General features: G+C 42.5%; 1 protein-coding gene across 1 annotated transcript in view; it reads right to left on the bottom strand.

The window, feature by feature from the left end:
• LOC126203522 (LIM domain kinase 1) overlaps positions 1-23855 on the bottom strand; it is a 170525-nt gene that overhangs the window by 107473 nt on the left and 39197 nt on the right. The window contains exons 4-5 of the mRNA XM_049937846.1: positions 3692-3822; positions 2731-2937 (exon numbers count right to left, since the gene is read on the bottom strand). Coding sequence (XP_049793803.1) covers positions 2731-2937; positions 3692-3822 — 338 coding nt within the window. The remainder of the gene's footprint in view (positions 1-2730; positions 2938-3691; positions 3823-23855) is intronic.

Below are 23855 nucleotides of genomic sequence, written 5' to 3'. Positions count from 1 at the left end.
TCGATCCACTGTGAAATCATGTCGCAAGGACAAACAGTCAACAAAGAGTTTTACTGTGAAGCGCTTTAACTATTGCACAACAAGGATCAAAGTGGCTGAAAAGAAATTCTTGACAACTGGATCTACACCATGACAACACATCCAGCCACAGCATGCTCACTGCCTCCGATCTACTGGCCAAAATGTGTGTGGCAGCACTGCTCCAGCCTCCGTTAAAGCCCCAATCTGGCACCAGCAGACTTCTTTTTATTCCCAAAGGTCAAAAGAATCCTGGAGATTGTAAAAGCAGCTTCAACAATTGCACTGAAGGAGGTTCTCATTGACAACTTTCAGGACAACTTCAAAGAATGGATGAAGCACTGGCAACAGTGCATCACAGTACGGGGAGAATACTTAGGAAACTTCTGCAAAGACTGAACCGATACTGAATAAATGATTTTTAAAAATTCATTCCAGGAACTTTTGGGACAGACTCTGTATATCTCGGACACGTAGGATAAATAAATAATAATAATAATTTGTTGTAAAACTTCTGCCAGAGCAGGATACACAAGATGAACTATTTACATTTATTCAAAAGAAAAATACACAAGCCACAATATACCTTCTCCTGGTGGTAGAACCCCAGTCTGAATCCCCACCTCTCTTGCAAGCAACACCGCAGCCAAATCACATATTGACACTAGAACTTTAATCAACATCCCAAGAAAAGAAAAGCTTTAATACATTTCAGCTACAGTTCAGACACAATACTTAAGATCTCCCTCAATCTTTACATCCATTTTTGTGATTTTTTTTTAAAAAAACTCATGTTCCACAGGTTCTCACACAAAGAAAAATCAAGCTAATCAATGTATTTATACATAGTAGTAATGCAAGTTTCACATCAATGTCTACAGTGTAACAGTTTTGTTTACAGTTTCCTCTGCCTTGAAAATGGTAGACCCATTGAGGACACAGTGTTGTCTGTAGTATTCCTCCAATTGCACCATTTATTAATAACTGAAGATCTTTACAGCAATGTCATGTCAGTACTGTTTAACTTTGCTACCTGTGTTCCAGTACAACAAATCTTTCAAGGTGGCACAGTTTTCTCACAGATAATGGTAGACACTTTTATTTGAAAATAACATTCAGTAGTACTGAGGCCTCAAATGGCAATAAACTTCCCATTTTCAACAAAAGTAATTAGTACTTTTTTTTAAAAAATCAGCATTATTGATATTTACAGCAAATCATTTTGTCATGAACATGCAATTAACATTATTTCATCTAATATTTCACAAAAAGAAATTAATTCACTGCCAATATTCTACTTTCAAACTAGGAGACAGTAGCACCATGGTAAAGTTCAATTAATCAAAGTGCTAAAAATGATTTCATTAAGAGCTGCAAGTTTCACCTCTGTTTAATCAGTACAGAAATGTAACACCACAGCTCATTACAGTGTAGGTAAGATATAACAACAAAGGCGTTGTACATTGTGAGTGGTGTACACAGTATGGCAGTTTGCAGAGTGCCGATGCAGATGCAGATGCTATACATAAATTACCGTAACAAAGAGAGGTAATGCAAATAAAAGGTGCATGGCCAGCATTAGGAATCTGAGTCTCACGTAGATGACAGCATGTTGTGAACAATACCCCACAGCTTCACAGAAAAACGTACTATCGATGACTAGGTCAACAGCAATGGGGCACACGCTATGAATGGCTAAGGAAAGTCTGCTGTCATTTTTCACAAAAATCTGTATTTGCCTTACATTATTTAAGAAAACCATCAAAAATTTAAGTCTGCGTGGGCGGACAGGGTTTTAACCTGCCATCCTCCCAAATGATGTTTCTACCACCTTAACTATTATCCCACATCAATTTGTCTACTTGGTTGGAGTCTGAATGTTACACACATCAGGCACCGACAGCAACAGCTGATTACCAAACCAGTTACCTAAATATTATGCCGACAACTGGCATTAATAATTTCACTGGAATCACGACTATCTTCTATCAACAGCACCACAAAATGTCAGTGAACTTAGTTTTGAATTCAGACATCTGACAAAATATAAATGTAAAAATGTACAAAATCAAATTAAAGTGTTCAAAACCAACTAACAATTACATTACATTCTGGTAAAGAAAGAAACTTTGTTTCGAAAATTGTTCTAAAAAATTTGATCACATTAAAGGACCTTCAACATTTAACAGCAACAGCTTTTTGTCCCTTATTACTGTATTTGATCCTTACTGCATAGCTTCAATAAAAATAAACAGTTAGCCACAGTTTCCCTGCAAAGCTATGACTCGATCGCAAATCAAAGTGTCACATGTCACCACATATTGCAACTGTATAATTTCCCATGGGAAACATGGTCGTAACAGCAAGTAATAGCCACTATACAAAAAACCTACAGGTGCAAACCCACTGATTCTCACAAGTTGTTTTAACATTTTATACACTGAAAGAAATTCAATTTTCACAACCTCTAAACATATTTACAACATTGAATTCTGCTCCAAATATAAATGGCATCAAAGCACTTCACAAAATAGCATATTAAGAAACAATGATTACCACGAATCTTAGCATGCACAAGCTGGACTAAACTTTTAATGTTAGCTTATAATTCATTAATTTTTATTTACAATCACAAAAGAGATGGAAATATTGAAATGTGTGGTACATATTTACATACATGAACACTACTAAACAAAGTTAAAAGATTCTTACTCTGAGATCCGTAATCCACGGCATCCATATGGTTCAGAATGAACAACTGGAATACCACGACCTCCTTCTGCACTAAGTTTAATACTTCGCTGTCCATCATTCAAAGGTGGTATCTCTACCAGGCGTATCGAATGCGGTTTTCGTGCATTTGACATACCACCAACAGTCTTTGTAAGAGGTTGCATCTGGCGTTTGTAGCACTGACCACTGATAATAGAAATATAAACATGGAAACCACTATTCAAGCAAAAACGAAAAGTTAATGATGTGTCCTAACAAATTTATACTATACACCACACGCTCTCACCCCATAATTAGCTTAATTTGTTTTTGATCTGGTTTATTGTTTTTGATTAGGCAATGATGAAAGCATATTAATGACTTAACTAACACAGATTTTACCATTACTTTATGAAATAGGTAACTTATTAATGATGCAGAACAGTCACAGAGGTAAACAGAACATCTTATATGGTTTGGAAAAACCGTGGTAAATCAAAATGGCTTGTTTTGAAATAGGGAACATATATTTAACAAGCTTTAAGAAAATCTATAAACAAAACCAAAATAACAATGAATTTAAAGTAAAGTTCTGCTACTCTTCTGGTGGCACATCTGAGGAAAACAGGTACCTAGGTTTTAGTGGGAATGTTAGCCCAAGAGCAAACTGACTAGCAAAAAGAGCTTTCACGACTACATTAATTAATCCATAAATAGTATACTTTTGTCAAGCTGATACATACGTGTGTGTGTGTGTGTGTGTGTGTGTGTGTGTGTGTGTGTGTGTGTGAGAGAGAGAGAGAGAGAGAGAGAGAGAGAGAGAGAGAGAGAGAAGGGGGGGGGGGGGGGGGGTGTTGCAAGTGCAGGAAGAGTGAACGGGGGTGGGTGAGAGGAGATTTCCTCAAATTTTGAAATTCCATTGTATTAGCTATAATAAAGTCTAGCTCACAGAACGACTCACCAATAGAGCTTGGAGCGCTCCACAAGTGCATATGACTCTCCATCGCCAATGAAACTTCCACATGATGTACAGCAAAAGCATTCTGGGTGAAATTTGTGATCACCAGCAACCATTACAGGTCCAGTAATCACCTACAACATACAATAAAATAGAAAACACAATTATAGCCACAAATATAACTAGGCCTAAATCTGAGTGGCAGCATATTCTTATTAGATACAGGGATGATCAGCAAGAAAAAGCAATTAACTTTTTCTCCAATGGCTTTTTGGCAACTGAAGTCAATAAGTTGCATACAATGAAGACAAAAGAGATTTTAAAAATGCAAAAGAAGAAATGAAAGACAGAAGGATGCAGCAATATAGAATGAAAAAGGGACAACAAACTAACAAAGGGAAGACAGGGAAGTAGATGTTAGAAAATTTCAGTCACCGCAATTAGTTGTCTTGATTTACACCAAGTTTAATAATACCTGTTCTCAACATGAATATCTTTCTAGTACTACCATTTATCACTCCAGTTTTAACATAGCCCTGAGGAACTGTAGGCAGTGTTATTGTTTTGTATGGTGATTATCTGCGAAAACTTGGAATATACAGTCACTCCACAAGAAAGATATATGTTACTTCGAAACATATATGCCATTTTAGTGTAAAAAATATTAATAGATTGCAATCCACTGTGAATTTCAAGGTAGAATCTTGCCATATAACCTCACTGTCACAAAGAATAATACAATATCTTACACTTGCTGCATATGCACAAACCTTACGAGATAATGTACAATAGATGTAATCTGGTGATGCCATCATGCTGCTGAAAAGCATCTTGTTGAAATAAATTTTGCTATTATGCATAACTGAAGTAGCAAATTCTGTTATTTCTAAAATTCATAAAGCAATTACAGATTTCACCCTTATCCATATACAACTGATCCATTTTAGTAAAGGTAACAGTTATATAACTGAGGCATGCACACATGTCATCCATTCCATATTGCAGAAACTGCAAGAAAAATGAGGGCACAATATAAAGTGCACACACAATGTAGTTGCTACAAAATGACTCATATTTTAGGGTGGCAACAAAAAGACAGACACGTTACACTGCAAACAAAACATTTCGCTTCAACACTTACCCTAATTATTTACTTTGCTACAAATTCCGATTAATTACTTTAAATATTCAAGCCAGACGTGGCACTGATTTGATGAGAATAGCTGCAGCTTGCTTATTCCCTCATACATTCTCAATAGCAAGCTGGCCCTCTTGAATTTTCTCACAGATGTAGTGCATGCTTCTGAAATTCAGGATTTTTGCCCAGTGTAATTGCACATGCATTATTAACAAGACGACAGGAACACTTTCCAGCAGTGAAATTTCTTCATGGAGCTTAGATAGCCATCTCCCTCCTCTTGCCCTTCCCTGGCAGCCATATGTTGCTGGCAGTGATATGCACTGTTGCACTTACTAGCCTAGCTAACCACTTCCCCATACAATATTGCAGTCACTTCATTAATCAAGTGTCAAGTTGCTAGATCAAAGGCATAATCAGCATCAATACATATATCCAGTCTTCTGCTTGCATGGCTAACCCTATGACACTAAATGTTTTATATACTTTAGAATCCTTTTTACCGAAGACCAGTGATTTTCTTGAGGATTCTCTAAAAAATCTTACATACAGCTCACTACAAATGCTACACCAGACCATGTAGCAATACCTAAATGTATAAGACAGCTAACTGCTTCTTGATATGGAGCATTAGTTGATTTATTACTGACCAACTCATTTGGTAGCAGATATTGCTCAAAACTTCAATCACCAACTTTCTCTTCCGAATGCGAAAATATTTTGTTGACAGCCACCTATGTAGGGAGAAATGACCATCATAATAAAACAAGAGAAATCAGAGCTCGAACAGAAAGACTTAGGTGTTCCTTTTTCCCACGCACCATTCGAGTTTGGAATGGTAGAGAAGTAGTATGATAATGGTTCGATGAACCCTGTGCCAGGCACGTAAGTGTGAATTGCAGATAACCATGTAGATGCAGATGTAGATAATATTATTTAAGAAGTATCCCACTGCCCCAACAGTAATCTTCAATTCCTCTTCAATTTCCCTTAGGGAAGTGTCAATGTCCATCTCCTTACTTGCAGATATAGATCCATCATCAATTTACATAACTATCACCAACTTCTTGTTGTAATAATCTCCATAGAACAGGCATGAATCAGCCTTACTTTCCCCAAGCCCGTGATTTGTTAGGACATCTCTGAACTGTTGGTTCCAGCACCTTTGAGATCGTTTTAGCCCACAAACTTTTCTGAATCCTGTACACCCAATCAGCCATATCACTAAATCCCTTCGAGGTGCTGCACATTTATTTTATTTCATTTACACGTCAAATTTTGTAGGACTAAATTGAGGAGAAAATCTCCAAGGTCATGGAATGTGTCACTACATGGAATTACAACATAAAAGTAATAACAGATAAAAATAAAAGGTTTATGAACCCAAAAAAAGTCAATCCATAAGTTTAAGTAAAAGCAATCAACAATACAACAAGAATCAGCTTACTTTTTCAAGGAACTCCTCGACAGAATAGAAGGAGTGACATTTGAAAGCACATTACTGCTAACATTTTTGAATTCGAGTGGTAGCTTACTGAAAATGGATGCAGCAGTATACTGCAGACCTTTCTGCACAAGAGTTAAGAAAATCTGATCCAAATGCAGGTTTGATTTCTGCGAATTATTAACAGAGTGAAAGCTGCCTATTCTTGGGAATAAGCTAATATAGCTAACAAGAAATGTCAGTAAGGAATATGTATATTGAGAGGCCAATGTCAAAATACCCAGACTCGTGAACAGGGGCCGACAAGAAGTTCATGGAATTACACCACTTACTGCCCGAACCACCCGTTTCTGAGCCAAAAATATCCTTTCAGAATGGGAAGATTTACCCCAGGATATAATACCATACGACATAAGCGAATGAAAATAAGCAAAGTAGACTAATTTTCGTGTCGAATGATCACTCACTTCAGACACCATTCGAATAACAAAAATGGCAGCATTAAGTCTTTGAAGAAGATCCTGAACATGGGCTTTCCACGACAGTTTACCATCTACCTGAACACCTAGAAATTTGAACTGTTCCATTTCACTAATCATATGCCCATTCTGTGACATTAAAATGTCAGGTTTTGTTGAATTGTGTGTTAAAAACTGTAAAAACTGAGTCTTACTGTGATTTAGCAATGGTTTATTTTCTACAAGCCATGAACTTATGTCAGGAACTGCACTATTTGAAACTGAGCCAATGTTGCACACAACATGCTTTACTACCAAGCTAGCGTCATCAGCAAACAGAAATATTTTAGAGTTACCCGTAACACTAGAGGGCATATTATTTATATAAATAAGGAACAGGAGTGACCCCAACATTGATTCCTGGGGCACCCACCACTTGACCATACCCCACTCAGACCCCACATCACAGCCATTCTCAACATTGTGAATAGAGACCTTTTGTTGTCTGTTGCTAAAGTAAGAGATGAATCAATAGTGAGCTACTCCCCGTATTCTATAATGGTCCAGCTTCTGGAGCAATATTTTGTGATCAACACAATCAAACACCTTAGTTAAATCAAAAAATATGCCCAGCATTTGAAACCTTTTATTTAACCCATCCAGTACCTCACAGAGAAGAGAGAATATAGCATTCTCAGTTGTTAAATGACTTATAAAGCCGAACTGTACATCAGGTAGCAAATTGTGTGATATAAAATGATCAATTATCCTTACATACACAGTCTTTTCAATAACTTTATCAAACACCGAGGGCATAGAAATAGGTCTAAAATTGTCTACATTATCCCTTTCTCCCTTTTTATAAAGCATTTTAGTGCTGAGTACTTAAATCGTTCAGGGAAGTGACCAAGACTTAAGAAAAAAATTACAAATATGGCCAAGAACAGGGCTAAAATGTGCAGCACAGTAATTTAATATTCTGCTAGATACTCCCATCATGTCCACAAGAGTCCGAAGTCTTCAGTAATTTATTTATTGGCTCAATCTCTCCCCTGTCAGTATCGCAGAGGAGTATTTCAGATATCAGTCTTGGAAAGACATTTTCAAAGAGATTTATGCGATTCCCTGTAGAAACTAAGTTTTTATTTAATTCACCAGCAACAATCAAAGTGATTGTTAAATACTATACATAAATCTGATTTATCAGTAACAGAAATATTTTTACTGCAAACTGACTTTAAATCGTCAGCCTTGTGATGCTGACTAGACACTTCCTTCATAACTGACCATATGGTTTTAATGTTAACCTGTAAATTAGCTTTCTATTTGCATACCACATACTCTTTGCCTTCCTAACAACATTATTAAGCACCTTACAATACTGTTTGTAATGGGCTACTGTAGCTTGATTGTGACAACTTCTAACATTTTGATATAATACATGCTTTGTTCTACATGATAACCTTATCCCACTAGTCAGCCTCTAGTACCCCATTCAGAATGTTCTAATGGAAAGCAACTCTCAAAGAGCACGAGAAACGTGTTAAGAAAAGCATTATATTTATCATCTATGTTATCGGCACTATTAACATCTTGCCAGTCTTGTTCCTTGACAAGGTTTGAAAAACTATCTACTGCTGGTGGATTAACTTTCCTACGTAGTTTGTAATTACACGTGACATTTGTTTGAGTACAAATGCCTTTTACTGTTAAAATTTGTGCATCATGGTCTGAAAGGCCATTCACACTTTTACTAACGGAATGCCCATCTAGTAATGAAGAACAAATAAAAATATTTTCTATGGCTGTGCTAATGTTCCCCTGCACCCTCGTTGGAAAAAATACAGTCTGCATCAGATCACATGAATTTAGCAGTTTTACTAACATCCTTTATCTTGCACCATCATACACAAAATTTATATTAAAGTCACCAGATTTCTGGTACTTCCTACAAAGTGAATCAAGAATCCACTCTAGCTTGAGCAGAAACGCCCTGAAGTCAGAGTAACGGGATGTATAAACAGCAACAATTAGAAGTAGAAATTTAGTTTCACTAAATTCAGCTGCCCCTGCACAGCATTCAAGTATATGTTCAGTGCAGTGCCATGATAGGTCTATGGACTCAAATGGAATACTGTTTTTTATGTACATAGCCATTCCCCCCCCTATACATATGGTAAATACTCAAACGTTTCACATTCGAAGAACTTAGTTTTCAAAATGTGCGCATGTGTCACCAAGCCATTGCATGAACTTGTGCGAAAACTGAAGAATTCTGACTGAACAGAATGTGCAGCTTTCTTTGTTTTCTGTTCAAACATGGCATGTAGCTTGTCTCACAAATCTCTTACATACTCGCCTGCCAGTCTTTGTGTGTCATCAATACACACTTTGTGTGTGCCATCTGATATACGTGATGAATTTCTTACTGCAAACTTCTGTATGGTCCTATTTTCAGCCAGAACACAGTTTCTCAATACCATGGAAATCCAGTGCATCCCCATAAAATAGACCAGACTTACAGATCCAAAAATTCCAGTAACAAACATGCTGCAATTTTTCACATATACACACAATACTAACCACAAGTATTGCACAACAAATGCTAACTCATTTCTGGTATTACGAAATGCAAAATTACAGTAGTTAATTCCTTTCTTGAACTACAGACAGGACCCAGAACCTACTGCAAACACTTCAAGAAATAAATGGCATAAAACAAAGCAAATGCACAACAATACACATTTTATGACAGCAACAAAAGACAGATAAGCTACTGCAGAGAGATTAACATAAATATTTCACTTTACCATATTCAACACTTCAACTACATGGTGGGTGCTTATTCATAACCACAGTGCCTCTCTCTGTCTAACATTATTAAATTTTAAATAACTATGGGTCACCAAATAAAGCAAAGGTTGCCATGGGTAGAAACAGGTCACAAAACAACATTTGTCAACAACTTCTAGAAGAAAAGTCTTTGCAATTATTGCAAAGGACCTCAATGGTTACATATGGTTATCAAAAAGTTGCTCTAGGGATAGTTGAGCAACAGCATAGTACTCAAGGCTCGTGATAGAATGTATCACACCATGAAGAGTTGCTGTCTTATATAAAGTGACATTTCCCCTGGCTCAGGACAAAGGTTTCATATGGTACTGGTCCTTAACGCCACTTTGGTCAGCATTATTCTTGTGTGGAACACCAAATCCAGGGTCTCTTCAGGTGCAGTCATTGAGCAGATCCGCACACTGTACAATCATAACAGAGCTAGGATCGCAGGAAACCGCTATGAAATTGGAACAGGGGAGTTTGTAATGCAGCAAATTATTACTAGTTGTCATCTTGCACCGAAAGCATAGCTTGCCGTGGAACTTTACTTGGAGGGAGCACATTTTGGTTTTCTCACTGGTACACCTGATGCTGCCAACTGGGCCAAGCAAGCTGTGTACTAGCTTAATGCTGCATGCAATACATTACACATGATGATGATGATGATGATGATGATGATGATGGTCCCATACTCACATATACACTATAAATTTGAAGAAGTACTATTAAATATTAATTTATTTCTTTCATACCTAACATACCAAATTTTGTGGATAACTAACCATATTGTTAAAATTTCAAACAAATAAAAATCTATAGTATCAATTGAAACTACAACCAAGAGAACAGATTCACATAATCTAATTTTCTGGAATTTCTTCTTTACCACAAATTTCTGAAGCAATTTGAAGTACTTTGGAAAATTATTATTTCATCGTGTTTCGGTTGTGAGTGTTTTGGAGAGACAGAGTGAATGGAGCGCATATGTTAAGTGAGAATGTTATATTTTATTAAAACTATGGATATGTACGCGTGAGAGAGTTGCTGTGCAATAGGGGAATTTGTGACATATTTCCGAGCGAGCTTGTTTTTGAAAAGGCAACCAGAAGGGGCAGAGTATTAAATTTATTAGTAAATTATTTTGTGGAAAAGAATCTTACTTTTTTTTCATTAAATTTTACTTAAGTTTCAGAATTACAAGACGTCTAATCTAAATTACTTGTAGTAATTGATTGGCTGACATTAAAAATACCGTGGGTACAGAAGTGCTCCAGATTACTTGATTAGCTGCTTAACATACTAGCCAACAGGAATTCAGCATTTCCCATCTTGACGAGATCTGGCAGCCGCTAGCTTTCTTTCTAAAAAGCTGACCACATCACAGAAGAAATGAGCATGTATCACAGAGAATTATTCGTGATGTACAGAGCCATCAATTAATTCCACTCTCATGTCCAAGCTTCTGCCTTCACAATATTTACTGACCACAAGCCACAGACATTTGCCTTCCGGCAAAATAACCTGAGCTGTTTGCTTGTTTGACTTCTCAAATGTCACGTTCATATAATCAGTCCAGGTAATAACTAAGTTGTCTTTAGCCCTTGGGCTCACCATAGCAGCTGTCAGCAGCTCTTTAACTTCATCTGCAAGCAGCAGGGACCACTGATAAAAGTTTAACAAGCCTAATAGTGCCTAAATAGTGCCTTAATTCTTTGTATGTGGCTGGCCCTGACAGCTGGCAGATAGCGTCAACCTTGTCCAGCAATGGTAGCAAGCCTGAGAGGAGTAATGCAGTTGCCTAGAAAGGGGATCTGCACCTGTCCGAAGACCCACTTTGCTACATTCAGCACAATTCCAAGTTCACTCTGTCGTTGGAAAACCTGGACGAGATGCTGGTGGTGTTGTTCTGGTGACGTGGAGAATTTTAAGCTGTTGTCCACGCATGCAAAACAAAAAACCTTTGTCCCGTCTGTGCAGCATTCTGGAGGCCGAAAGTCATGAACTTGCCCTCAAAAAAGCCGAATGGCTTAATAATGGCTGGCTTCAAGATGTCCGAGTGTGCCACTGGAAACTGTTTTTTTTTTTTTTTTTTTTTTTTTTTGTTTTAAGGGCGCTCAACTACTGAGGTCATTAGCACCCAGTCACAATTGTTAGAGCACATAGAATCGAGTAAAACTCAAGGGGGGGGGGACACCAGAAAGTTCTTACAAACATGCAGATAAAATAAGTGAAGGAGTTAGATGTCTTTGGACAAGCCAGTCAAAGTAATGAAACGAAGAACACGAGCAGCTGCTCGAGCATCATAAGCTAAAATATCCTTTAAAGTAGATGGCAGAGACAGGACAACACGAGATTGACTAAAACGGGGACACCACAATAAAACATGGCGCACTGTTAATGCATGACCACAAGGGCACTGCGGGGCTGGGTCACCGGAGATCAGGTAGCGGTGGCTAAACCGGCAATGCCCAATCCGCAACCTGGTCAGAAGGACCTCTTCTCGCCGAGATGGTCGGGAGGAGGTTGTCCAAGCAGTTGGGAACGGTTTTACTGCCCGGAGCTTGTTTCCTTGAAGTGATGACCAAGTATCCCACCACAAAGACACAAGCCTCTTACAAACAACCCCACTTATGTCAGATGACGGGACACAATGGGAGGCTGGCCGAGGCAGGAGGACTGCAGCCTTGGCGCGCAGCATCAGCAGCCTCATTCCCAGGCACTCCTACATGGCCGGGAACCCACAGAAAGCTGACAGGAGAGCCATCAGCAGCAGAAGAATGGAGGGACTGCTGGATCCGTTGCACCAAGGGATGGACCGGATATGGAGCTCCAAGGCTCTGAATAGCACTGAGTGAATCAGAGCAGAGTACATACGATGAATGGCGGTGGCGGCGGGCATACTGAACAGCCTGATGGAGAGCAAAAAGCTCGGCCGTAAAGCTGGAACACTGGTCGAGGAGCCGGTATTTAAAGGTGCCGGCCCCGACAACAAAGGCACAGCCGACACCATCATCAGTTTTGGAGCCATCAGTGTAAATAAAGGTGTGACTGGCAAGTAGCGCACGAAGTTTGACAAACCGTGAGCAATACACTGCAGCCGGAGTACCCTCCTTCGGGAGCGAGCTGAGGTCGAGATAAATATGAACCGGAGCCTGGAGCCACGGTGGTGTCGGGCTCTCACCCTCTCTGAAGGTGGTAGGGAGGGCAAAATCCAATTGTCGAAGTAGGCGACGAAAGTGGACTCCAGGGGGCAGCAGGGCAGACACATACAACCCATACTGACGGTCGAGAGAATCGGCGAAGAAAGACTGATAAGAGGGGTGGTCAGGCATTGACAACAGCCAGCAGGCATACCGACAAAGCAGTACATCGCGCCGGTAGGTCAATGGTAATTCGGCAGCTTCAGCATAAAGACTCTCGACGGGACTAGTGTAGAATGCTCCGGTCGCAAGACGTAACCCCCCAATGGTGGATGGAGTTGAGACGGCGTAAGAGGGATGGCCGAGCAGACGAGTCGACGAGGCTCCCATAATCCAGCCGATACAAGCGAAGCAGGACAGTGCGATCCGCTCCCCAAGATGAACCACTAAGAACTCTGAGGACATTAAGGGAACGTGTACAACGGGCAGCCAAATAAGAGACGTGCGGAGACCAACAAAGTTTCCTGTCCAGTGTGAGCCCTAGAAACTTAGTTGCTTCCACGAATGGGAGAACAACGGGACCGAGATGTAAGGATGGCGGAAGGAACGCTTTATATCGCCAAAAGTTGATGCAAACCGTCTTCTCTTCAGAGAACCGGAAGCCATTTGCCACACTCCATGAGTATAGGCTGTCTAGACAACGCTGAAGGCAGCGCTCCAGGAGGCATGTTCTCTGGGCACTGCAGTAGATCGCGAAGTCATCGACAAAAAAGAGAGCCTGAGACATTATGTGGAATGCAATCCATAATTGGATTGATCGCTATGGCAAAAAGGCCTACGCTCAAGACGGAGCCCTGAGGCACTCCGTTCTCCTGGAGGAAGACGTCTGACAATACGGAACCCACACGTACCCTAAACTTTCGATCTGTTAAAAAGGAAACAATAAAAAGGGGCAGGCGACCGCGTAGACCCCACCTGTGCATAGTGCGGAGGATATACCTCCTCTCCAACAGGTATCATAAGCCTTCTCCAAATCGAAGAACACGGCTACCGTTTGGCGCTTTCGCAAAAAGTTGTTCATGATGAATGTCGACAAGGTCACAAGGTGGTCAACAGCGGAGCGGCGGCGACGAAAGCCGCATTGAACAATGGTAAGTAGCTGTCGAGATTCAAGAATTCCAAACTAACCGAGCGTTAACCATGAGCTCCATCACCTTACAGACACAGCTTATAAGAGAAATGGGGCGGTAACTAGAAGGAAGGTGTCTATCCTTCCCGGGTTTGGGTATAGGAACAACGACGGCGTCACGCCAACGCATGGGGACTTGACCTTCGGTCCAGACGCGATTGTAGGTACGAAGAAGGAAGCTTTTGCCTGCCGGAGAAAGGTGGGCCAGCATCTGAACGTGAATGGCATCTGGCCCCGGAGCAGAGGACCGGGACAGTGCAAGTGCACGTTCGAGTTCCCGCATAGTAAAGGGGGCATTATAATTTTCCAGATTCAGCGAGTGGAAGGAAGGTCGCCGAGCCTCTTCTGCCTCTTTCCTGGGAAGGAAGGCAGGGTGGTAATGAGCGGAGCTTGAAACCTCCGCGAAAAAGCGGCCGAAGGCGTTGGAGACATCCACAGGATCAACAAGGACCTCATTACTTGAAGTCAGGCCAGGTACCGAGGAGTGGGCCTTAATGCGCGACAGCCGGCGCAGGCCACCCCAGACGACAGAAGAGGGAGTAAAACTGTTAAAGGAGCTGGTGAAAGAGGCCCAACAAGCTTTTTTGCTGTCTTTGATGACTCTACGGCATTGCGCTCGGAGTCGTTTGCATCCAATACAATTCGCCAACATAGGATGGCGGTGAAAGGTGCGTAAAGCACGTCGTTGAGCACGGATAGCGTCTCTACAAGCCTCATTCCACCAGGGGACGGAAACGCGACGTGAAGAAGAGGTAGTATGAGGAATGTAACGTTCGGCAGCATTGATGATAACAGCCGTGAGGTATTCGACCTGACTGTCACAACTGAGAAAATCGTGGTCCGGAAAGGTCGCCAGGGAGGAGTAAAGTCCCCAGTCAGCTTTCGGTATGTTCCAGCTCGAAGGACGTGGTGATGGGGTGTGGTGCAGGAGACGAACGACACAGGGGAAGTGATCGCTCTAATAGGTGTCAGAAAGGACATACCACTCGAACTGACGGGCAAGAGTAGTAGAACAGATCGAGAGGTCCAAGTGGGAGTAGGTATGAGTAGAGTCCGAGAGGAAAGTCGGGGCGCCAGTATTGAGGCAGACAAGATTGAGATGGTTGAAGACATACGCCAAGAGGGAGCCTCTCTGACAGGATGCAGGAGAGCCCCAAAGGGGATGATGGGCATTGAAGTCGCCAAACAATAAAAACGGCGGAGGAAGCTGAACAGTCAGGTGCACCATGTCAGTCCGACTAACTGCAGATGACGATGGAGTGTAGACGGTACAAACGGAAAAAGTAAAGGCAGAAAAAGTAATACGGACAGCTATTGCTTCGAGTGGGGTGGTCAATGGGATGGGATGGTAATAGACATCGTCCCGAACGAGCAACATGACCCCACCATGATCTGGAATACCATCCACAGGGGTGAGGTCAGACCGCTCCGAGGTATAGTGGGTAAAAGCAATACGGTCAGCTGGGCACAACTTGGTTTCCTAGAGACCAAGGACGAGCGGACAGTGCAGGCGGAGGAGCAGTTTTAATTCCTCCTATGTTCCAATGTAACAAAGCCATCGCCAGTCAGAAAAAAGGGAGAACGAAACGGGTGAAGAGCTGGTCACCTCGACGGCCGCGGAGGGCCAGGTTTCGAGGGAACAACGCTACAACCGGCGGGAGGCGGATCCTGTTCCATCGAGTCGTCGCCAGCTGCGGCCGCTTTCCCGGGTTGCGTAGGACGGGCAGCATCATTCACTGACGAGAGGCCAGCTGAGCGCCTGGCAGCAGAGCGTCCCGGCAAAACTGAGGACGGCCGGGAGCAGCGACTCACGGATGGAGCGTCAGACGAAACGCGCCGGGGTGGAGAGGGGGATAAAGACTTCTTCTTGGAGGCCTTCTGGAAGTCCGATGAGGCACGGGGATGGTGGGCTGGACCCGAAGAAGGTCCTCACGCGTGGGGTCCGTTTTGGAACGCCGGACCCCGGAAGCTGGGGTCCGGAACGTTTCCCCGATGGACGCCTGAGAAGAGGATCGCTTCTCAGGCGGCGGAGGGGGAGGAGAGGAGGAGGAGGAGGAGGAGGAGGAGGAAGGGTGGCCCCTGGGGCAGATGGGGCAGGGGCCGCGAGGGAGGAGGAGAAGGAAGGGTGGCCCCTGGGGCAGATGGGGCAGGGGCCGCGAGGGAGGAGGATTTGGAAGGGAGGGATTTGGGAGGCGGAGGCATAGATCCCGGATGGGGTGAGGAGGTGGAGGGGGGGGGACAGGATAGGGGTGAGGATACTGTGGCAGGAGTGGACACGACTGAGGCAAACGAAGTTGTCAACGTCACGGGATGGAGGCAGTCATACTTCTTCCTGGCCTCAGAATAAGAGAGCCGATCCAAAGTTTTTAATTCTTGAATCTTCTTCTCCATTTGATACGCAGGGCAGTCTAAAGATCTAGGCGAGTGGATGCCAGGACAATTGATGCACCGAGGTGGTGGGGTGCATGTATGTTCCTCACGAAGAGGACGTCCACAATCGCCACAAAGGGGCTCAGCCTCACACCGTGACGACACGTGCCCAAAGCGCAAACACCGAAAACAGCACATAGGAGGCGGGACGTAAGGTCACACGTCGCACTGGTAGCACATCACCTTTACCTTCTCCGGGAGAACGTCCCCCTCGAAGGCGAGGATAAAGGCCCCGGTGTCGATGCGACGGTCTTTGGGGCCGCGCTGGACTCGCCGGACGAAATGCACGCCTCGGCGCTCCAGGTTGGCCCTGAGCTCCTCATCAGATTGCAGCAGGAGGTCCCGATGAAAAATAACCCCCTGCGTCCTATTCAGTGTCAGATGTGGGACAATGGACACTGGGATGTCCCCTAGTCGGTCGCACGCCTGGAGCGCCGCCGACTGAGTGGCGGAGGTGGTCTTTATAAGAACGGACCCCGAACGCATTTTACCGAGAGCCTCGATTTCCCCGAAGATGTCCTCGATGTGCTGGACAAAGAACATGGGCTTGGAGGTGGCGAACGTGCCCCCCCCATCGGTCCGAGAACAGACTAAATAGCGGGGGAAGTACTTCGCCCCAAGCCGGCGGGCCTGTCCTTCATTCCAGAGTGTGGCCAAGGGGGAAAGGGCAGGAGAACCAGAACCAGAGACAGTACCTTTCTTTTTAAAAGACTCGGCCGCAGAGCGACCCGATACATGTTGACGTTTCATCTGCGAAACGTCCGCCCCGATACCACCCACTCCGACCAGGGGCTCTCCCCACGGGCGCCACCCAGCCTCAGCAAGGGCCACCTGGCAGGATGACCGTTGCCGGGAGTCCTGATGCCCCAAGGAGACGGGCATCTACTCCTTGGCCGACGTGGGGAGGGTGCAGCTCAGGTATCGGCAGTACGATCCCTGTGTTGTCAGGGGGCTACAACCTAGAGGGTACATGACGACCCCACCACAACGAGCTGGCTACCGTGCTGGATTTCGGGTGCCATGGAAAGTCCATCATGATCGTAAGTGCAGATGGGGACGCACTGTGGGCGTAACTTGTGCAACCCATCAGGCGTTTAGGCCCAATTTGAGGAATAGCGGGTGTGGTTACAACGCCGTTACAATGCTGAGTGCCAAGGTCTTAGTGCACTGAGGACCAGTGAGACACCACGTAAGGCGTCCTTCCCCAAAAGGCTCGTACTTCTGTAGAATTTTAAAAAATGGAGGTCAAACCCCACGGGGGACCATCACATGGAAGGCCGAAACGGTTGAAACTCCTTTTAGTCGCCTCTTACGACAGGCAGGAATACCTCGGGCCTATTCATACCCCGGACCTGCAGGGGGGACTGGAAACTGTGTGTAGGCCCTGGTGCAATCTAATTCACTGTATACAGCACCACTTGATACATAGTTGTAGTCATGGAGAGGAGGTACAAGGTATTTGTCTGGAATCTTGTGGGTGTTCAAAGCCGTGTAGTCTCCACAAAGTCGCTACATACCACACTTCTTAGAAATGAGGTGCATGGGTGGAGACCAGGGGCTATCAGACAAATGCACAATGCCGTATTTGATCATATTATTGAACTCAGCTTTCGCTATCTTCAACTGATGCACCGCTAGTCTTCGATGTCGACAGGAGATTGGTGGTCCCATCATTGTCTTGATGTGATGAACAGTATTGTGTAGGATGTCTTTCGGTATGCCTGGCAGCTTCGTCAACACTGGAAAGTGTCTCAGTAACACATGTTCGTCAACCACAGTTGTTATTGGCCGGGCAAATTGGATGGGTGTCTTACTGGAAGCCTGCAGCCATCAGCCAACTGGTCTGGTCTACAATGCAGGCATTGGATATGTCTCACAGAAGATTATATTACACCAAGAAATCTGCACCTATAAACAGTTCACCCACATCTGTCACAGGGAAATTCCATAGGAAGGTGCGGCAGAGACCGAAATCCAGTCTATTCTGTGCAGACCATACGTGGAGATAGGCAAGTTATTTGCGGTCGCCAGGCAAAATGTTGTATGCGATCAGCACTGATGTAGCAACTTGCATGGGTGGATGCATAAATTAGAGCCAGTGTCTATCAGCATTTACGGCCAGTGCATCGGTCACTGATGAATAGTTGCTGTGTCATTGGGCAGGAATCTGAAAAAGCACCTACAGTCAATTGCCTCTGGCATTTAGATATATGCAGGGCTTGGTGCAGCAACACATACATTCCACAAAAAGCCACTGGTATCAGATGTCCTTCTGCACCTCAGGTGTCAGTGCAGGTGTACAAAATGTGGCCTTGCTGCAAGAGCACATTCTATCCCTCTGCCAGCTGCAATAGCCGACGCTGCAACATGATACCAGCCGAATTAACTGTTACGTCAGCTGATAGACTCTCCCCACTAATGCCTCATACTTGGCACATGCTACAATGGTAGCTGTATTCAAGCACTGCACAGTTGATACCATAATGTCCACAGGCAATATGGCATCCAGTACTTTGTTGGCCAATTCTACCACGGCATCTAGTGACATCTCTGATTGCATCACAATAATTGCCTTGATAGAGGGAGGCAAGTGACTACCAGATCGTACGCAACAGCTGATCGTATGCGGTACCAGCGTGGATTTTTATTCTAAGATGCCGCAAGTACTGTGATGCTCTTCGGTCGCAGATACCCTCTAGGGTCCATACCAGTCTAACGCACTCCACTTGATATCCGGAAACACTGTGGACCAGTTCCGACTTCGACATGTATGCATTCCTTTAAGGTGGTGGAACAGTGATGTCCTAAACTTCTGCCATATATTGGTTCACCACCAATGCAAATTTAGAAGCATCTACACTCGCATCAGAATAGAAAAAAATTGCCTCTACCTGGGCAAACCACACGGCGGGGTTGTGCAGCCAGAACAGCGGTAGCCACAAGGCTAGTCTGGACACCATCATGTTCCCGTCTCTAATGACCTCGTTGTCGGTGGGACGTTAAACACTAACCACCACCACCACCATCATGTTCACAGTCTCCAGACTTTCATCCATTGTGTTGTTTACTTGTGTTACAAACATGCAGGCACCATATCATGTTGGGATCACTGGTTTGGCAGCTGTGTATTAACATCAGGCCTTGAGACTCCACTATGCCTGCTATAGGAATAACACACAGAATGCTAAATACAGAGCTCATGATTATGCCAGCTGTATATCAGGCTCATGAGATCATAAACACAAGAATACATCTATTGCGTCTGAGCGAGCTCACTGCTTGATTTACTAGGTGCGTTCTACATAGGAACCTGTATAAGACTGAAGGTAAAAACGCAGAATAAACAAAATACAAAAAGCTCTGCAAATCGCAAGAACAAAATACAGTGCCCCTAGCGGACTTGGCCAGATTGTGGCTGTGGTCACTATAGCACGAATCCATCAGCAATGTGTTGCACTGTCCTGGTGACATGATTCATCAATTCCTGAACACTATCCACTTTGAAACAGTCAGCTGACAGCACAGTCTCTCACTTTACCTTGCTGAGCACCCATATTGGTAACTTTCTTTAAGACGTTGGTGATCACTGGAGTGGAAATCATCCACTGTTCCCCACAGAGCAGTGTGTGAATAGGATGGAGGACATAGAAGTCATTGGCAGAGAGAGGCTATGTAGCAATGCTGAAAGTGTGCTCTGACCAACCAGAAGAACTAAATTCTCTATTACAAAGGATTCAACAACTCGACCCAGGAATAGTAGTGAGCAGGATGTTGCCACGAAGAGGCGAGGAGTGGTATACCTCGTCTACAAAGATAGTTACTAATACCATATTTTTCTTTTTGGTGAAGTATTATTTTCTCTGTATGCTATTATCCCTTAGAATGGAGACACTAGATAATTTAAAATATGTTTGTAGTAAAAACAAGCTACACAAGCCCAAATATCTGCCCTACAGTACCATTCTCCTTTTCTTCAGATGTAGCCACAACCCATACATGCTCCAATATGAAATGAGAGTGATCTTATCAATGAGGTTTGAATTTTCTTTACACCTATCATTCTGCAAATGAAGTTACATTGGGACAAAGCTGTTGGAGGAGATTGCTGGTTGTGTCTGGCAGATTTCAATCTCATATCATCTTTACTATCATCTTCATAGCAATATTGAAATTACTGCATCGAACAACATGTAAAATAAGAGAAATGCAACCACTTACCTATAACAGTCTGGTGTGTAGAGTACAAGCACACTTAACAGCAAACACTATTCACACTAGCTTTCAAGCTCTTGCTCTCTTTCTACTATGAAGTACACACATTCACACACACAACTACACAGACACCCAAATGTATATTCCTGTGACCACAATGAGTTGCAAGTTTAATGGTTTCTGAGCTACAGTTTTATTTTAATTTTTTTTTCTCTCCCCGATGTAGGATATTCTACTTGTGACACATCTCCTGAATTTTCTTTATCTCAATAAATACTTGACATTCATGGAACCAAGCAGCATGGTTTGGTTGCCTTTCTAGTTTCCTCAAATTAGAGGAACTGACACCTTTTCAAAACTCCAATCCTACCTGTTAACAATCAAGACCACATTCTTAAACACCTTAAAGGTCAATCCAAATGAAGTAGTCCAATAAAAATTAAGTTGGTTGCTTAACAATTTTTAAATGTTTTAATTTTTTTGTGTGATTACCCTATAATTGAGAAGTTCAAAACAGTTTTTTAAAAAATTTTACCTTTCACCTTTACTGAATGGCGGCCATTTTTGTTTGTAAGTGCACCACAATGTTTCAGTTTAGAGACGATAGCAAAAATATGAATCTCTCTGCACTGGGTTAAGTTACAACATTGCAACTGACATGACTTTTTTCTAAGTGTCCTCTACAACAATATCTATTACATGAAATACCCTAAATTCAAAAATAACCAGTCAAAATTACCTCCAAAGCTTGGTATCCAAATTTCCAAAAATCCACTTTTTAGGCCCAAAAATAACAAACAAGGCGTGATTTATGAGAGTACTTTTTTCCTATAGTTAGATCTCTGAGCACTGTGGGACTAAACATCTGAGGTCATCAGTCCCCTAGAACTTAGAATTACTTAAACCTAACTAACCTAAGGACATCACACACATCCATGCCTGAGGCAGGATTCGAACCTGCGACTATAGCGGTTGCGCGGTTCCGACTATAGCGCCTAGAACCGCTCGGCCACCCCGGCTGGTAAATACTGATATCTGACTGAACAAAGATACGAATTTTTTAAATGAGGAGATAATTCACATTACTCTACAACTAATTTTATGGCTGTTGCCTATTCATGTGTGATATTGGCAGGATATAATCAATTATTATTGAAGTACGGTACTGAATTATATACAAGGAGTGGAAACAACACTGACATTAACATTTATATTATTTTGACATACTTAAAATAAATATTTTCAATCATCATCCTTAGAGATGTGACTGTTCCTAAACCTGGTGGTGAATGTTAAGGACACTTATTTCTTCAAATAGCTTCTGTGATATAAAACAAGACCTCCCAGTTACTGTGGTACGTTCAAGCACAAAGCTTCCTTAAAACATTTTTCACTGGCATCCAAACTTTGTCACTAGTAGATTTCTTGAATGATGTTCTTGCCAGCAGGGTGGTAAAAATGCACAAAAACATCATTTTTTCCAAACTTATTCTTTCAACCTCTGCAAGCCACCACTGTCCATCATACACACATGCCACTATGTCATTCAACATTAAAGCCAGAGATGTAATTTTATTGACACAATGATCCTCATAAATTTCAGTTTCTGATGTTACAAAGCATCAAACTAAGTGTTTTGCAATGCCAAGGAATTTGTGGAAATGCCTTGTTCCTTTTATTGCTATACAGTCTTCAATTCTGGTTTGAAGTTTTGTTTTCATATGCAGAACCAGAAATCCTTGGGTAACAGAAGAAATATTGAATTTAATTGATGAAAGGAGAAAATATAAAAATGCAGTAAATGAAGCAGGCAAAAAGGAATACAAACGTCTCAAAAATGAGATCGACAGGAAGTGCAAAATCGCTAAGCAGGGATGGCTAGAGGACAAATGTAAGGATGTAGAGGCTTATCTCACTAGGGGTAAGATAGATACTGCCTACAGGAAAATTAAAGAGACCTTTGGAGATAAGAGAACCACTTGTATGAACATCAAGAGCTCAGATGGAAACCCAGTTCTAAGCAAAGAAGGGAAAGCAGAAAGGTGGAAGGAGTATATAGAGGGTCTATACAAGGGCGATGTACTTGAGGACAATATTATGGAAATGGAAGAGGATGTAGATGAAGATGAAATGGGAGATACGATACTGCGTGAAGAGTTTGACAGAGCACTGAAAGACCTGAGTCGAAACAAGGCCCCCAGAGTAGACAACATTCCATTGGAACTACTGACGGCCTTGGGAGAGCCAGTCCTGACAAAACTCTACCATCTGGTGAGCAAGATGTATGAAACAGGCAAAATACCCTCAGACTTCAAGAAGAATATAATAATTCCAATCCCAAAGAAAGCAGGTGTTGACAGATGTGAAAATTACCGAACAATCAGTTTAATAAGCCACAGCTGCAAAATACTAACACGAATTCTTTACAGACGAATGGAAAAACTAGTAGAAGCCGACCTCGGGGAAGATCAGTTTGGATTCCGTAGAAATACTGGAACACGTGAGGCAATACTGACCTTACGACTTATCTTAGAAGAAAGATTAAGGAAAGGCAAACCTACGTTTCTAGCATTTGTAGACTTAGAGAAAGCTTTTGACAATGTTGACTGGAATACTCTCTTTCAAATTCTAAAGGTGGCAGGGGTAAAATACAGGGAGCGAAAGGCTATTTACAATTTGTACAGAAACCAGATGGCAGTTATAAGAGTCGAGGGACATGAAAGGGAAGCAGTGGTTGGGAAGGGAGTAAGACAGGGTTGTAGCCTCTCCCCGATGTTATTCAATCTGTATATTGAGCAAGCAGTAAAGGAAACAAAAGAAAAGTTCGGAGTAGGTATTAAAATCCATGGAGAAGAAATAAAAACTTTGAGGTTCGCCGATGACATTGTAATTCTGTCAGAGACAGCAAAGGACTTGGAAGAGCAGTTGAATGGAATGGATGGTGTCTTGAAAGGGGGATATAAGATGCACATCAAGAAAAGCAAAACGAGGATAATGGAATGTAGTCGAATTAAGTCGGGTGACGTTGAGGGTATTAGATTAGGAAATGAGACACTTAAAGTAGTAAAGGAGTTTTGCTATTTGGGGAGCAAAATAACTGATGATGGTCGAAGTAGAGAAGATATAAAATGTAGACTGGCAATGGCAAGGAAAGCGTTTCTGAAGAGAAATTTGTTAACATTGAGTATAGATTTAAGTGTCAGGAAGTCTTTTCTGAAAGTATTTGTATGGAGTGTAGCCATGTATGGAAGTGAAACATGGACGATAAATAGTTTGGACAAGAAGAGAATAGAAGCTTTCGAAATGTGGTGCTACAGAAGA

The sequence above is a fragment of the Schistocerca nitens genome, chromosome 9 (assembly GCF_023898315.1).
Source record: "Schistocerca nitens isolate TAMUIC-IGC-003100 chromosome 9, iqSchNite1.1, whole genome shotgun sequence".
NCBI lineage: Eukaryota > Metazoa > Arthropoda > Insecta > Orthoptera > Acrididae > Schistocerca > Schistocerca nitens.
Note: the sequence above shows the minus strand (reverse complement) of the source record. Positions and strands in the feature narration are given on the sequence as shown.